At 31.9% G+C, this 15887-nt stretch overlaps 1 protein-coding gene across 7 annotated transcripts in view; it reads left to right on the top strand.

The window, feature by feature from the left end:
- The window catches only part of LOC145268193 (uncharacterized), a 175863-nt gene that overhangs the window by 68148 nt on the left and 91828 nt on the right, over positions 1-15887 (top strand). For all 7 annotated transcript variants that reach the window (XM_080123433.1, XM_080123435.1, XM_080123437.1 and 4 more), the window contains 2 exons: positions 7609-7727; positions 13036-13080. In XM_080123433.1, the coding sequence (XP_079979559.1) occupies positions 7609-7727; positions 13036-13080 (164 nt within the window). The remainder of the gene's footprint in view (positions 1-7608; positions 7728-13035; positions 13081-15887) is intronic.

Genomic DNA, 15887 nt, shown 5'->3' with positions numbered 1-15887 from the left:
TCGTCGATGGGACAGAGGCTGAAGAAGCTTAGATGTCAGTTCAGGGCCTATCAGGTTTGCGACTCTCTTTTGAACCTTGTCAAGGAGCGAGAGACTAGTAGCAGATGCACCCGCCCAAATGTGACAGCAATACTCCATACATGAGCGAATGGTGGCCTTATAGAGATACAGGATACTTTCGGGTGTTAGTAGTTGTCTAGCACAGTAGAGAGAGCCCACCTTTCTTGCAGCGGTCCTGGCAATGCTTTCGATGTAATTGTTCCAACTCGTGTTTCCTGTGACATTAGGCCAAGGAGTTTGAAAGATGTACTCTCAGATAAAGAGTCGTTGGCCATTGCTATAGGTGGTAGAGAGGGTTTCTTGTAATTATTAAATGAAACTAGTTTAGTCTTAGTAGCATTGAACGCGACCAACCACTTTTGTCCCCATTCCACCACAGATTGGAGGTCTTCCTCTAGTGTTTCTGCCATTTCTTTAGAAATGTGTTCATTCGTCTTCCTGTCGTGCCTGCCATAGAATGTAGTGTCATCAGCATATATACCCATCTCAGAGGCAATTTTGTCGGGGAGGTCATTTATGAATATCAGGAACAATAGAGGTCCAAGGATAGACCCCTGGGGCACTCCTGAATTTATATCATATTGTTTAGATGTACGACCGTCGAGGACAACCTGGATTTTTCTCTTATCTAAGAAGGATTTAATTATGTTAAGTATTCTACCAGTGATACCGTATGATCTAATTTTCCTGAGGAGACCCCCATGCCATACCCTGTCAAAAGCCTTAGATATATCTAGAGCTACCACTCTGCCCTCCCCCGCTTTGTCCAGTGAATGGTATATACGTTCAGAGATTACAGTTTGCTGTGGAACGGGCTTGTCTAAATCCATATTGTTGGTCAGTCAGAAGTTTAGCATCTGTAAGGTGATGGACTAGAGCATGGTTAATTAAGGTCTCAAATATTTTGGCAAAAAGTGGGAGGAGGTTAATGGGGCGATAATTTAATGGGTCAGTCCTTTCGCCAGAATTCTTGAATACTGGTACAACAGAAGCAGTTTTCCAACAGCCCGGAAAGCAAGCGTCATTAAGGCATTTGTTGTAGAGTTTGGAGAGAACTGGAGCTACTTCAGCTGAGCATTTTTTTAATAGCACAGCTGGGATGAGATCGGGTCCACATGCTTTTGAAGTGTCAAGGTTTTTTATGATAGCATGCACCTGAGCAGGGGTGATTTTCAGATCATCTAGCGTGGCATCTGTCCGCATAGGAAAGTCAGGTAGGGGGTGGTTGGAAGGGTAGAGTGTGGAGTTTGAGGCAAACCGACTGGCAAGCATGTTAGCCTTCTCAGTTGCTGAGGAGACAACCACGTGATTGTTGGTTAGTGGGGGAATTATTGATTGCCCATTATTTACTACACTGTTGTAGATTTTCCAGAAGTCTTGAGTTCCTAGTTTTTGTGCTTCGATGCGTTTTTTAGTGGTTTCCGTAAATTCTCTTAGTTGTCGCTATTTCTTTCTTAACATAATTTCTAGCTTCTATATACTTCAGTCTGTTTGAACTGGATTTATGTCGGTTAAATCTGCGGTATGCATGCTGCTTTTGAGCAATGGCAGTTGCGCAGGTCGAAGTAAACCATTGAGGAGAGTGGGGCTTACTATAAAATTTCCACATGGGAACATACGCTTCGATTGCAGCTTTGAACCAGTCAGTGGTCTCGTTTGCACACTGTTCAGCAGGGAGAGAAAAAATATTTCCCCATGGGGCATCTCTGATTAGTTCCCTGATGGCTTCCCAGTCAGCCTTTTTATAATATCTCGTTGTTTTGAGCACTGGCTCTTCAGTTTTGGCTCTAGAGTTTAGGGTGATTTCAACCATTATCACTGCATGATCAGCGTTCCCAAGTGGGCTGTTGGCATTCGTTATGCAATCATCGGGAACTGTGGTCAAAAACAGATCTAGAAGTGATGCGTGTTGTTCTTCCTGGTCAGGGAAACTGGTTGGAAATGTAACAATTAGTGATAGGGAGTGAGATATAGCGAAGCTATGGGTTGTGCTGCCCGCTGCATCTGTGTAAGTAGAGAATCCAAGCCAGTTTTTATGGTGGACATTAAAGTCACCAAATACATGTACTTGTGCGCTAGTGTCGAGGGAGAGTGCCATGTCTATGCTGTCAGAGACTTTGTTTATTATGGTGCAGTCTTGGGTCGAAGGAGAGCGGTAGAGAAAATAAAAGTAGCTAATGTTGTGTTGCATGTTTAGTCTAAAGCACATAAAGGCTTGATCATCTGTTTCTAGGTTTGTTTCTCTAGTCAGGGGGAGGGTATTACGAATGTAAACTCCAAGTCCGTGCATGTGTCTGTCAGAGTCCTTACGGCAGAGTGGGTGATATCATGGCATGTTAAAGTAGTTAGAGGGGATGGAGGAGTGTAGGTTAGTCTCACATAGTGCTAAGATATCCGGGGTATTTGTTAGGAGAAATGCTTCAACACCAGCTAAATTAGTTATAAGCCCACGGATACTTGTGAATACAAGCCTCAAGGGAGGAGGCAAGTTGAGTTTGCTTGACCTTAAGCCTGGTTAAGCTTATTTTTAGATTGTACTGTCGTCATATTTTTTAAAGAGTTTCGGTTTAGGTAAGGGGGAGCTAAACAAGAGGTTGTGCAGTATTGAGTACAATATATGCCTGAGCAATTAGATTGGGTTGACCTTCTAATGGGTTGAGGGTACCGGATTGACAGTTCCTGGCTGCTGTTCCCGACTGGTTGTACAGGAGCCCTAACTCTTTGGTAGCGCTTAGAGCGGCTGCTCCATCAACAGTTGAATAATATCGGGATGTTTGTAGTGCCATGTCGCGCATGGAAAGGGACCCTGCACTCATCCCCGGTGGGCTTTCCTGAGGCCACAATCCTAATTGGAGAATGGTCAGCTGATGGTCTACTTGTGATGCATGTCTGATGAGACATGCATCACAAGTACTACCAGTCGGGAACAGCAGCCAGGAACTGTCAATCCGGTACCCTCAACCCATTAGAAGAAGGTCAACCCAATCTAATTGCTTAGGCATATATTGTACTCAAGCACTCCCAAATGTCCAGTTTTAGGGGTGGGGTGTGCCGGGAATGGGGAAAACGGTGTTCGTAGCCCTAGCCAAGAAACAAGATCTACCGCTGGGTGTTTCTGTCGAATCACTGAGATAGTGTCTCTGCGCCTGACTAATAGGCAAAGGAGTATGGAAGCCGGGCGATAGACAGAGCCTATCTACTCCTTAAGCAGTTTAGGTTTGCAAACCGGTAATTTGAGTTACCAGCTCTAGGAAGGTTGTCATCCAAGACTGAAGAGGCCTCCCTCCCCTTTCCCCTTTGGTTTAGTTTCAGAGTTTTCCTTCTCCTAGACGGATGATCTGGGAAGATCTACTGGGTCCGTCAGCACTGAGAAGGTTTGCTCCGCGCCTAGGTTCTAATCCAGGTATTTCTGCGACCCCGCGTGGTTAGTTAGTATTACTGGGTTAGTTTGTAGAGGTTATATCTCTGCTGATTAGTTACACTCCTCAAAGTGATTTAGGGACATTGCTATTTCATTGTTACTGGATAAAGGGGGTGAGTGGAGCTCATGTAGTGTAAGCATCTATGATTGTAAGAAGGCTTGTTAGGGAGGAGATAATGTGGTTTGAGTCTTACCCTTTTTATTTATGTTAGCTTAGGTCTAGGATAATGTTACAGTATGAGTAGGTATTAAGAATTGAACTACGAGTTGTGCCCAAACTATTTAAGATGATAGGAGGGTTAAGATGTAAGTGCAATATAGTATGGATAAAACAGCAAGTTTTGAGTCATGTGTAATTAGGTGAATAGATATATGGGAAGGTTTTCAGTAGATGCAAATAGAGTTGAAGTTGTAGGTATAAAGTGTGTTTCTATTATCGAGAAGATAATTTCAGTTTTCAAGTAAGAGGCATGGGACATTTTGCATAACAAGGAGTGTCAGTTCAGTTTCGTATTAATTGTTGCAAAACCCTCTAGGAGGAGACAGTTATGTAATGCAGATCGCTTTGCTTCTGAGTACGTACTTTGGCTGTTAAATACCTTACTGGATAGGAATGAGCTCTAGTGCATGTCTTAGAGGTAGAAATGTATAGATGTTTAATGATGGCTATTAAACAGTAGTTTGCATGTGGGGGTTAGGGGCTGGAAGTTGGAGATTCCACTACAAATGCAGTGCAATGTAGGAGTTTAGTGGCGGCTTGGTGGGAAGGAGCAGATTGTTAGCGTTCAAGAGAAAAGGGGTTATTTATTTACAAACAACAGTAGATCTCTATTAGGATTTTGAGTTACTTTAGTTTGAAGAAAGGAAAAAAAAAAAATTTTTTTTTTTTTTTTTTTTGGCATGCAGTCATCTTGGAGGTAAGATGTATATTAAAATTTTGTAGCTAGCTGTTAGCCCCCCCCCCCCAGTTATAAGAGGGACAACTAGTTCATTGTGATTCGGAATTAGTATTCTGCATTTATTATTTATAGGTAGTCATTAAGGTGAGGCACAGAGTATTGCATCTACTCAGAAAATTAGCCCTAGTATCACAGCTAAGATACTGTATATTGCAGTTACAAATATAGTATAGTTAAATTATAAGCTAAGTTCAGTGGTTTGGTATGGATATCATAGAGGCCACTTTATTAATACAAGCAAGCATATGGTAATTGCAGATATTAAGTATACTACTTAAAGTTCTTCTGTCTTCTATAGTAGAAAAAAAAATAAAAATAAATCTTCGCTTCTGTTAGGTATTCTTTTGACTAAGCTATTCATTTTTCGAGTCGAATTCTAACTACAGACGACTCGCATGGAAGCAACGAATTAAAGACAATATATACGCATATAATTAAAATACATTCAATAAATAAAATATATTTAAAAGAGAAAAATATAAACAACAGTTGGCAAGAAAGAAATAAGAAGTTTAAAAATAATAGTATGGGCTTAAAAATAATAGTATGTGTTTAAAAATAAGAATAGGTTTAAAAATAAGAATAGGCTTAAAGTTGCCAAAATTCATACTAGAATAGTCCACAAGGACCTGTGACATAACAGATAAAATACTATGTAAAGTTCAATTATAGGTTAAATGTTTGATGCTCTGTGTAGTTGATATCAAGAATACAATTGGGAATTACTTAAGACTTCTCCCTGGTCATAGCTGATAGAACAAATAATTAAATTAATTAGATGGATTAAATAAAGGGTTCCGTTCAAAATTCCAAGCAGATTTTTGAATTCAACTGAAAAATTCTAGAGTTTTATAAGAGATGTCTAAATAAGGTTGGAGGTTACATCAGCCGAGACATTATGAGGATTGCACTCAAAATGAGAATGGTGAACTGAATAATACATGTTGTGTGTAATTAAAATAATATTACTAAGTTCTTTTATTTGAATTCTAAACTAAGAAGAAAATATCCAAATTTCTTGTTCATTTTATTTATTTTCTACAAAAACATTATGAACATTTGCCTATGGAAATTAAAGTGTAAACAAAAGAGAAAGAAAGAGAGAATCTACTAACAGGAGAAAGTAGTGAGGAAAGAGAGAGAGAGAGAGAAAAAGTTGTCAGACAAGCCAGCAATATTAGCAAGACAGTTGCCAAAAACGACAGTAGCAGATGTTGGCAAGAGGAGTCAAGATGCCAGGGCAGATGACAACATTGCGAGAATGGCAAAAAATGAAATAGACTGTTGTTGAGAAGAAAACGGCAAAAGAATAAATCTATTTGTGATGGAAAGAAAAAAAAATGAACCAAGTAAAAAAACTGTACAAATGTTTTTCGACAAACGAGAAACTAAAGCTTAAAGAAATGAAGAAGGGATTCTATATCTTGACATCAAAGCAGCTAACAATTTGAAATGAATACATTGAAACAAGAATACTGCATCACTGTTCATTGTGATATACAAGCATAAAATAAATTATCATGAATTACGCATGGTATTGAAGGAAGGATGAACATTTAAACAAACAAAAAGAAAGTTAAGAAAAAGATGTATGTATAAAAAGAAAATGAGTTCCTATAGCGTTTTCTTTATCTTTCTCCCACATCTTTCTCATGTTGGCAGACTATTTTTTGATGACTATTTGTTACATGTTGGATATTTTCACTCAGTAAACATAATTGATATAAGATTGTTTTATTTGCATATATTTTTCTTTCTCTTTTTTTTTTTTTTAATTTTATTTTTATTATAAATAAAATTTTATTAGTTTTCCATCTGTCTTCATCTTGTTGTTTCCATCTGTCTTCATCTTGTCACTGTCATATATATATTTTTTTTACTGGTGTCTCAGAGAAATGGATATCTCCTGCTCCCTATGTTAACACTTTGCTACAAACCTGGGGAACTGTCCTATTTTTATATACATTTTGTGACATCATTGTCTTCCCTTGTTCCCAGCAGATTCCGGGGTCATGAGATACATATAATATAAATTATCAATCCTCATTTCAAAAATTCAGAAACAAAATCAAACAGGATTTATTTTTTTGAGAAAAAAGAATTTTATATATGCATGAAGGCGGGGGATTTTTCTATTTTTTATTTACTTTTATTTTTTACATTTTTAAAACTTTTAACAAATTAACTTTTTTTTTAAGGTTCTAAAAGTTTTCTGCTTTAAACCTGCATAACAAATTGGATTATTTTCTACTTCAGTCACATAAATAATTTAGAATGAAATGAGTTTCAGCAGAGTTTCGGCATTACTTCACAACAGGTTATTTTTATGTACTTAAAGAAATAACATATCACAGTTTTTCAACCTGTATAATTCTCAAGATGAGAACAGCAGTGAATAATTCAAATAATACAAAGATGTGTGTTTGTGTTCTGTTACTTTCTGAATTAATAATATATTTTCAAACTAAGAATCTTTTCTGGTGTCCAAATTGTATTGAGTTTATTAATTATAATTTAATACAATAAATGTTCAATTGTTATGTATTTTTTAATTGTTATTTTTACATTGAACACTTTTTTTACTTTTGATATAATTATCTAAATGAATGAATAAGCCAAAATTAGGCCCATTTCCTATATTAATGCTAAAGGCAAAAATTAATTCAAATTTACACAATAGACACCCATTTTTTTTATATGTATATACTGTATGTGATATCGGTTAAAAAATAACTGATTTGAGGATTTATTTTGAAACTATTATGATTTTCTTTTTAAATTAGATAATTGTTTTGATTTTAATAGAACAAATATTTCTGTTGTGCAATATTTTCTTATTTCCTGGATAAATGTTTAGCATTTGTGTTAAAATATTCCTTTATTTAGAAGGGTGACTTGGTTTTTAAACCAGTTTCTAAATTTTAAGTGAAAAGGCAAATTGACCCCCCCCTCTCTCTCTCTCTTTATGCTCACATTTAAAAGAACCAAATTTGTATCAAAATTACAAAAATATTGTTTATCTCCCTGATATCTACCTGGGAAAAATGTTGTTTACAACTAAGTTATGAATGAAATGTTTATTATTTTAAGTAGTGATCATACACACATAAAACCTGTTCACATATGAAAAAAGTAATTCATTTCATTTTATTTTATTTTTATTGACAGAATAAACAAAAAAGTGGTAAAACAATAGTTCTTCTTGAACATCTCCATACATTGAATATAATTTCAGGAAGAATGACTGACATTAAATCTCTGTTGAAGCTAATGTCTGTTTCTTGTCAGTAAGTAAAACTTTGTTTCTTGAAACATAAAATTTTTAGTGTGAAATATAATTCATAAATTAACTAGCAGAAATATACACTAAAATAATTCATAAAAAGTTTACAGAATATACCCTTTTATGAAATAAGGTTTTATATTCTACATAATAGTTAGTATTAAAAAATAATATAATTGATGCTAATCCATTAAATACCAAAAAAATAGTTTATACATGCATGTTAACAAATTGGTGCTTGTTTCAATTAATATATAAGTGAAATATGGAAGTTCAAAATAACAGGAAAACTATTTAATATACTTACATATCAGATAAAACTGTGTACATCAAAAAAAATTTTATTTCTGATGCTTACATATCAGATAAAACTGTGTACATCAAAAAAATTTTTATTTCTGATGCTTACATATCAGATAAAACTGTGTACATCAAAAAAAATTTTATTTCTGATGCTTACATATCAGATAAAACTGTGTACACCAAAAAATTATTTATTTAATATACTTATATATCAGATAAAACTGTGTACACTAAAAATCACAGAAAATGGAGTAGAATTTTAGTTATAAATAAAATTCATTTCTTAGTCATATTTTCATTGTGCATTTTAAAGCCAGCCCATAGAAGATTTTTTTCCCTTCTACTATGAAAACACCATGAAATCTTGTCCATTGAAAATGAAAAATTATTTTATTCTTTTATTAAAGTTCTATTCAATATTTTCCATAAATTTTGATCTACACAAATGGTTTTGCTTGATGTGTAAGTGTATCAAATAGCACTGATCTCTTTTACGTTATTTCTAATGTGAAAATATGATTCAGTTTTTTAGCATTTCAGAATGAATGATATTCGGAAACTAAGGTTCCACTGTACTGTAACAAAAAAAACAACCGGAAGAATATTGGCAAATTATACAGCATGGCAAAAGAATCACTGAGGAATTATTGTCTGATTTTATTGGCAAATTATACAGCATGGCAAAAGAATCACTGAGGAATCATGGTCTGATTTTATTGGCAAATTATACAGCAGGGCAAAAGAATCACTGAGGAATCATTGTCTGATTTTATTGGCAAATTATACAGCATGGCAAAAGAATCACTGAGGAATCATGGTCTGATTTTATTGGCAAATTATACAGCAGGGCAAAAGAATCACTGAGGAATCATTGTCTGATTTTATTGGCAAATTATACAGCACGGCAAAAGAATCACTGAGGAATCATTGTCTGATTTTATACTTGAATAGATTCATTTTTAATAGTACCTGAATGGAATTTTAACATATAATGCAGACAAAAAAGGAACAAAAATGAAAAATAATTTTTGAAAATAAAATTATTTGCTGCTTGCCTAGATTTGGGCCTATAAAAATGGTACTCTTGCATAATTTGATCCGGATTCTCGGTAATTCTGGTTAAGCAGCGATCGGGTGAGACCAGTAATCATTGGTTTAAGCCGAGCGTTGTAACAGATGCAGATTAATTTAAAAAGCAAACAAACCGGGGGACAAAAGTGCAAATGCAAATAATCGAAAATAACCTACCTTTCAACTGAAAATATTTTATTTATTTATTTTTTTTGTAAAATATTTATCAACGGAAAGTTTTACATTTTTTTTTAACCATAAATTATTAGATGTAAGTACAAGTTTTTTTCAAGACATTTTGTTCAGTCAAGTTTTCTTTTTGGGTGGAAATTATATACATATTTTTTAAAGAAAATACGTAAAAATATGTTTACAAAAAGCATAAATTGTTAGATGAAAGTACAGAAAAAAAATTTTTTTCTTTTTTTTTTTTTTTTTTTTTTTTTTTTTTTTTTCAAGAAAACTTAATATTTTTCTTTTTTTAACGTCTGCTCATTGCCAGCAGAAGAACTTTCTCGAGATGAGGATATTTCCTTAGGAATCTTTTTCTTCGGTCGACTGTTGAATACCCATTGATGGCAACATGATTCGTTGTTACCTTTGTCGCGGGGTCTACAAAATGCATACTTATGATTCACTGTCAGAATTGTTTATTATTGGAAGAAAGGTTTCGGTGTTGCGATTTAGTACAAAAAAGTTATTTTAAAGAAAAATCTTTAAAAATGTGTATGATGTACGTACCTGTCACTGCATGATGTCATGTTCCAAAAATTATGTAAATCGATCAAGTAGTTATTTTTATCTTTATTTAAGAAAATCAAACTACAACATGCCCCCTCCAAATGTAAACACAGAATTTTTGTTGTGGAGTAGTCAACGTGTGGGTGCTCATTTTATATTAAATTGTGTTCATAAATGTTATTTTCATTTTCAGCGCCCCCGAAAACCTACAAAAGTGGTAATTTCAACAGATTTTTCGAGGGTGGAAAGATTTTTTTTTTTTTTTTTTCGAAGTCGATTGTCTGCCCTTGTTGATCTTACATTCCTGATCATTTGTAATTAAGATGGTGTACTGATCCTTCGATAAAATGTGTCATAAAATTTGATTTTCTTAAAAAAAAAACAAACAAAAAAACTACTCGATCGACTTATATGATTTTTGGAATATGACATCTTCATGTGGTGACATCATAAAGATTTTTCTTGAAAAAAATTTTTTTATAGGTTCAAATGTAGACAAGCACTGGTCTTTTAAATTGTTTCCATTTTCAACTTCACAAATTGATGCCCTTTCAAAAATATCCATGACAGATTGCAGGATAACTCAATTATGATTTAATTCCTTGATTTCATTCCTGATGTTCTCCTTCAGTTCCTGTAGAGTTTCAGGTTTGTTGATGTATGTTTTTTTCTATGAGATATTTCAACAAGAAAAGGTTGCTAAAAAAAACTAAAAATGAAAACCTTCATAAATTCTTTTCACTTTTTTTATTTTTCAAACGAATCTCCATTGTCTGTGTCATATTCTAGTTAACATTCCATTAAGGTAGCATCAAAAATAAAGAATCTAATAAAGTCCATCAGTGACTTCTTGGCCACCCTCTGTTGGACAGAAGTGTAGACATATGTTAATGACCTTCATCAGTTGATCAACATTGTAATGATGGTTACTTTTCAATTTGTAGACCATTGTTTGTTCATTGTATGTGTGCAGTATATGTCGCTTGTACTAGGATATATATGATTTACCTGTAATCATCAGTTGCTGCTGTTCAGCAATCAGACTACTACAGAGTTCATAAAGTTTGTGATTCATGATTGTCTAGTCTGCATGAAGTCCCCCTAATTAGCCATAGCTATTCCTTATACCAGCAAAATTGCCAGCTTTTACCCCTGGCATCCAGAACAGTGGTTGCAGATGAAATTGAGGAAGGTTTAGCTTGGAACACTCATTGGTTGCACATTTTGTTTTTAATGTATTAAGGGTCATCTCTTATCAATTCCTAATTGCCACACATAAGTAACATTGTTATCTTCATTCCATGGATTTACAGTTCTACATTTGACTCCTCTTTGTTTGCTATGGAGTACACAGAGGCAGAAACGATTAGAGGATGACACATCCTGATGCTGATTCCTCTTGGATTTTCACTAAATGATTTAATCTATTGTTTTAATCTATTTAAAATGGTAAACTGAAAAAACTAAACAGATGTGCTTATACATTTTTCAAAAACATAGATTAAATACAAACGAACTGAAAATGACTGAATGTTTAACAATCTGTATTATTCCAATTACTCAGACTACTGTTCTCATCTTTAATGTTATTTGCACAACATTTCAACTGATATAACCAACCTTAAATTATATCCTGTTGAACTCTCTGACCTTTCTGCCAGACTCGCAAATCTGTTTGGAATTCTGAACAGAACCCTTAATTCAATCAATGTGGGTAGCATGCTACCATTCCATCAGCCAAGACCAGGAAGAAGTCCTAAGTAATTTGCATTTTTACTCTTATTAATATTGTGCATGGATTAAATAAATGGCTTTGTTCGAAATTCCATACAGATTTACAAGTGTGATAGAAATATTCCTGAGTTCAAGAAGATATTGGAGGTTACATTGACTGAAATGACTAACACAAGATGAGAACAGCAATCTGAAAGATCCAAATAATCCATCCTCATCTAAAAAAAAATTCAGAAATAGGGTTTGTATTATTCAAACTGCTGCTCTCATCTCTGATGTTGTTCTCACAATTTTTCAACTAAAGAAGCCTTCGACCTTCTTCAGATTCATCACCATATCAATTCTCCTCTCTAAAATTCAAAGACATGACAATGGAGAAGATTTACCATATTCTCTAGCAACATAATCAGAATTGCTTACCGTGTTGCTTATTTATTTTTAAATTTTATTTTGATCTTATATGTTTCATTAAATGCTGTACAAACATTAAACAACTCTTCAGTTAATATTGTCCTCAGAAAAAACAAACGGTTCCAAAGTTTTTTTTGTTTTTATTTTTTGGAATAAAGGGGATGAAAGCTGATGAAAATGAATGTGTATACATATATTTAAAAAATTTTCAAAAGGTCAGAAAAACATCTGTACCATTGGTTTCAAATTCAATATAAGGGGACCAGTTTATGGTCGAAAAAGAAGAGAATCCAATATTTCTCAACCATAAACTTATATCAGATTTGAAACCGATGGTACTGATGTTTTATCTGGTGTTCTGTAAATTTTTTTTAAATAAATATTATCCTCTTATATTGAAAGTTTTCTTCATAATCAAGGATTTTGCTGGGGTTATTTTTCACAAATGCCACACAGTTATATATATCCAAGTCTCTTCAATAATTATGTACGGAAATTTTTTTATGAGGAAAAAAGGAGGCTTAATTTTAACCTTAAAAGAATAATCACATATGCAAATTTAATTTTATGGGCAAAGAAAGGGGGTCTTAGTTGTTTCATTTTTACAGTAAGATTTATCTCTCCTGTGACAATGAGAAATCATTTGTTATTGATAAAAAATAAATTACTTATGACTTTTTTGAGCAACACCAGATAGGCCTGCTAGTTAATAAGTGACTCAAATGCAACAAAAGATTTTGCACTCTTTTTAAAAGAAAAGAAGAAAGTCAAAGACAGAAGTAACTATGCTATAATTTTAAGAATGATATTATTTGGATGAAAAAAAGATTCTGAAACAAATCATATCAAATTATTATTATTTATTTATTTTGCTAAGAATATTATTTAACAACACTGCAAGCAAAAACTAAAAAAATTATAGCCCAAAATTAATTTTGAAGAACTAAATTTATTGACAACGCAAAAATAAAAAACAAAAAAAAAAAAATTACTTACGCTATTGTATTATATAGATAACTATAGGTAATATGCAAATTTTTTTTTTTTCTCAGAATGTTTCTGATATCTGGAAAAATATCAACCAAACTCTATTTCCGGTAAGTATAATTAGTAATTTTAACATTTCTTACACAGGAGTAATGTAAATATTCAAATTTTTTGAGATGAGGATTAATAATTTCAAGTATTTGGATTATTGCTCTATAATGATATCATCAAGTAAAAAGAAAATGATTGAAGATGAGGATTTATAATTTGTATTAATCATACACATCACATATGAAGAGAAAAGGAAACTCTGCCTATATGAGATAAAATAAAAATTATAGACACAGAAAACCGATAGAGAGCAAGACATCTCAAAGAAGCAGGGCATATATTAGGCAACAATGGCCTCTTATGTAAATCTAATAAAGAATAAAATACAAAATGTATAAATAATAAATTAAAACACCTACAACTATCTTATCTTGGTTATAATAAAAAAGTACTATATATGTTGAACGATTATGGCCTCCTAAGTATACTTAGTATAAAATTGAATATGTTATAAGGACTAATAATTGTAAATAGTCGCAATATAAGTAACACAAAAAAATAGTAATAAATAGTAGTACTATACATCTAGACAAAGTTAGGTTTAAGCCTCCCAAAATTAATTGACTAGTATTGTCTACATAGATGTCATAAAATTAATTTTATTTTGTTAAAAATGATTAATATGTAGTGATATCAAATCTATTTTGGTACCTATATTAGCCAACGAATTATGGCTGTTTGAAGATCTTGGAAATTATTTAAATTTGCTTTCTTCTGTCTTTTTGGTCCACAAACCAATTTTCACATTAATTACAAATACAAATGTAATTTTGTAGATGAAAATTAATACTAATGGAAAAAATATTATTAAATAAAACCAGTTGAAACATTGGGCAAAAATCCTATTCTACTTGACCCTAAAATAAGCAAAAACTGACATAGAAGTACAACTTGACACATTAACTCTTAATATGATTCATATGACATAAACAAAAAAAGCTATATCTTTCTTTTTATAGTAAACAAGCTATATCTTTCTTTTTATAGTAAACAAGCTATATCTTTCTTTTTATAGTAAACAAGCTATATCTTTCTTTTTATAGTAAACAAGCTATATCTTTCTTTTTATAGTAAACAAGCTATATCTTTCTTTTTATAGTAAACAGGCTATATCTTTCTTTTTATAGTAAACAAGCTATATCTTTCTTTTTATAGTAAACAAGCTATATCTTTCTTTTTATAGTAAACAGGCTATATCTTTCTTTTTATAGTAAACAAGCTATATCTTTCTTTTTATAGTAAACAAGCTATATCTGTCTTTTTATAGTAAACAAGCTATATCTTTCTTTTTATAGTAAACAGGCTATATCTTTCTTTTTATAGTAAACAAGCTATATCTTTCTTTTTATAGTAAACAAGCTATATCTTTCTTTTTATAGTAAACAAGCTATATCTGTCTTTTTATAGTAAACAGGCTATATCTTTCTTTTTATAGTAAACAGGCTATATCTTTCTTTTTATAGTAAACAGGCTATATCTTTCTTTTTATAGTAAACAAGCTATATCTTTCTTTTTATAGTAAACAGGCTATATCTTTCTTTTTATAGTAAACAAGCTATATCTTTCTTTTTATAGTAAACAAGCTATATCTTTCTTTTTATAGTAAACAAGCTATATCTTTCTTTTTATAGTAAACAAGCTATATCTGTCTTTTTATAGTAAACAGGCTATATCTTTCTTTTTATAGTAAACAGGCTATATCTTTCTTTTTATAGTAAACAAGCTATATCTTTCTTTTTATAGTAAACAGGCTATATCTTTCTTTTTATAGTAAACAAGCTATATCTTTCTTTTTATAGTAAACAAGCTATATCTGTCTTTTTATAGTAAACAAGCTATATCTTTCTTTTTATAGTAAACAAGCTATATCTTTCTTTTTATAGTAAACAGGCTATATCTTTCTTTTTATAGTAAACAAGCTATATCTTTCTTTTTATAGTAAACAAGCTATATCTTTCTTTTTATAGTAAACAAGCTATATCTTTCTTTTTATAGTAAACAAGCTATATCTGTCTTTTTATAGTAAACAGGCTATATCTGTCTTTTTATAGTAAACAAGCTATATCTTTCTTTTTATAGTAAACAGGCTATATCTTTCTTTTTATAGTAAACAAGCTATATCTTTCTTTTTATAGTAAACAAGCTATATCTTTCTTTTTATAGTAAACAAGCTATATCTTTCTTTTTATAGTAAACAAGCTATATCTGTCTTTTTATAGTAAACAAGCTATATCTTTCTTTTTATAGTAAACAGGCTATATCTTTCTTTTTATAGTAAACAAGCTATATCTTTCTTTTTATAGTAAACAAGCTATATCTGTCTTTTTATAGTAAACAGGCTATATCTTTCTTTTTATAGTAAACAGGCTATATCTTTCTTTTTATAGTAAACAAGCTATATCTTTCTTTTTATAGTAAACAGGCTATATCTTTCTTTTTATAGTAAACAAGCTATATCTTTCTTTTTATAGTAAACAAGCTATATCTGTCTTTTTATAATAAACAAGCTATATCTTTCTTTTTATAGTAAACAGGCTATATCTTTCTTTTTATAGTAAACAAGCTATATCTTTCTTTTTATAGTAAACAAGCTATATCTGTCTTTTTATAGTAAACAGGCTATATCTTTCTTTTTATAGTAAACAGGCTATATCTTTCTTTTTATAGTAAACAAGCTATATCTTTCTTTTTATAGTAAACAGGCTATATCTTTCTTTTTATAGTAAACAAGCTATATCTTTCTTTTTATAGTAAACAAGCTATATCTGTCTTTTTATAGTAAACAAGCTATATCTTTCTTTTTATA

Source organism: Euprymna scolopes, chromosome 43 (genome assembly GCF_053919585.1).
Source record: "Euprymna scolopes isolate OS-2025 chromosome 43, ASM5391958v1, whole genome shotgun sequence".
In the NCBI taxonomy this organism is placed as follows: domain Eukaryota; kingdom Metazoa; phylum Mollusca; class Cephalopoda; order Sepiida; family Sepiolidae; genus Euprymna; species Euprymna scolopes.
Note: the sequence above shows the minus strand (reverse complement) of the source record. Positions and strands in the feature narration are given on the sequence as shown.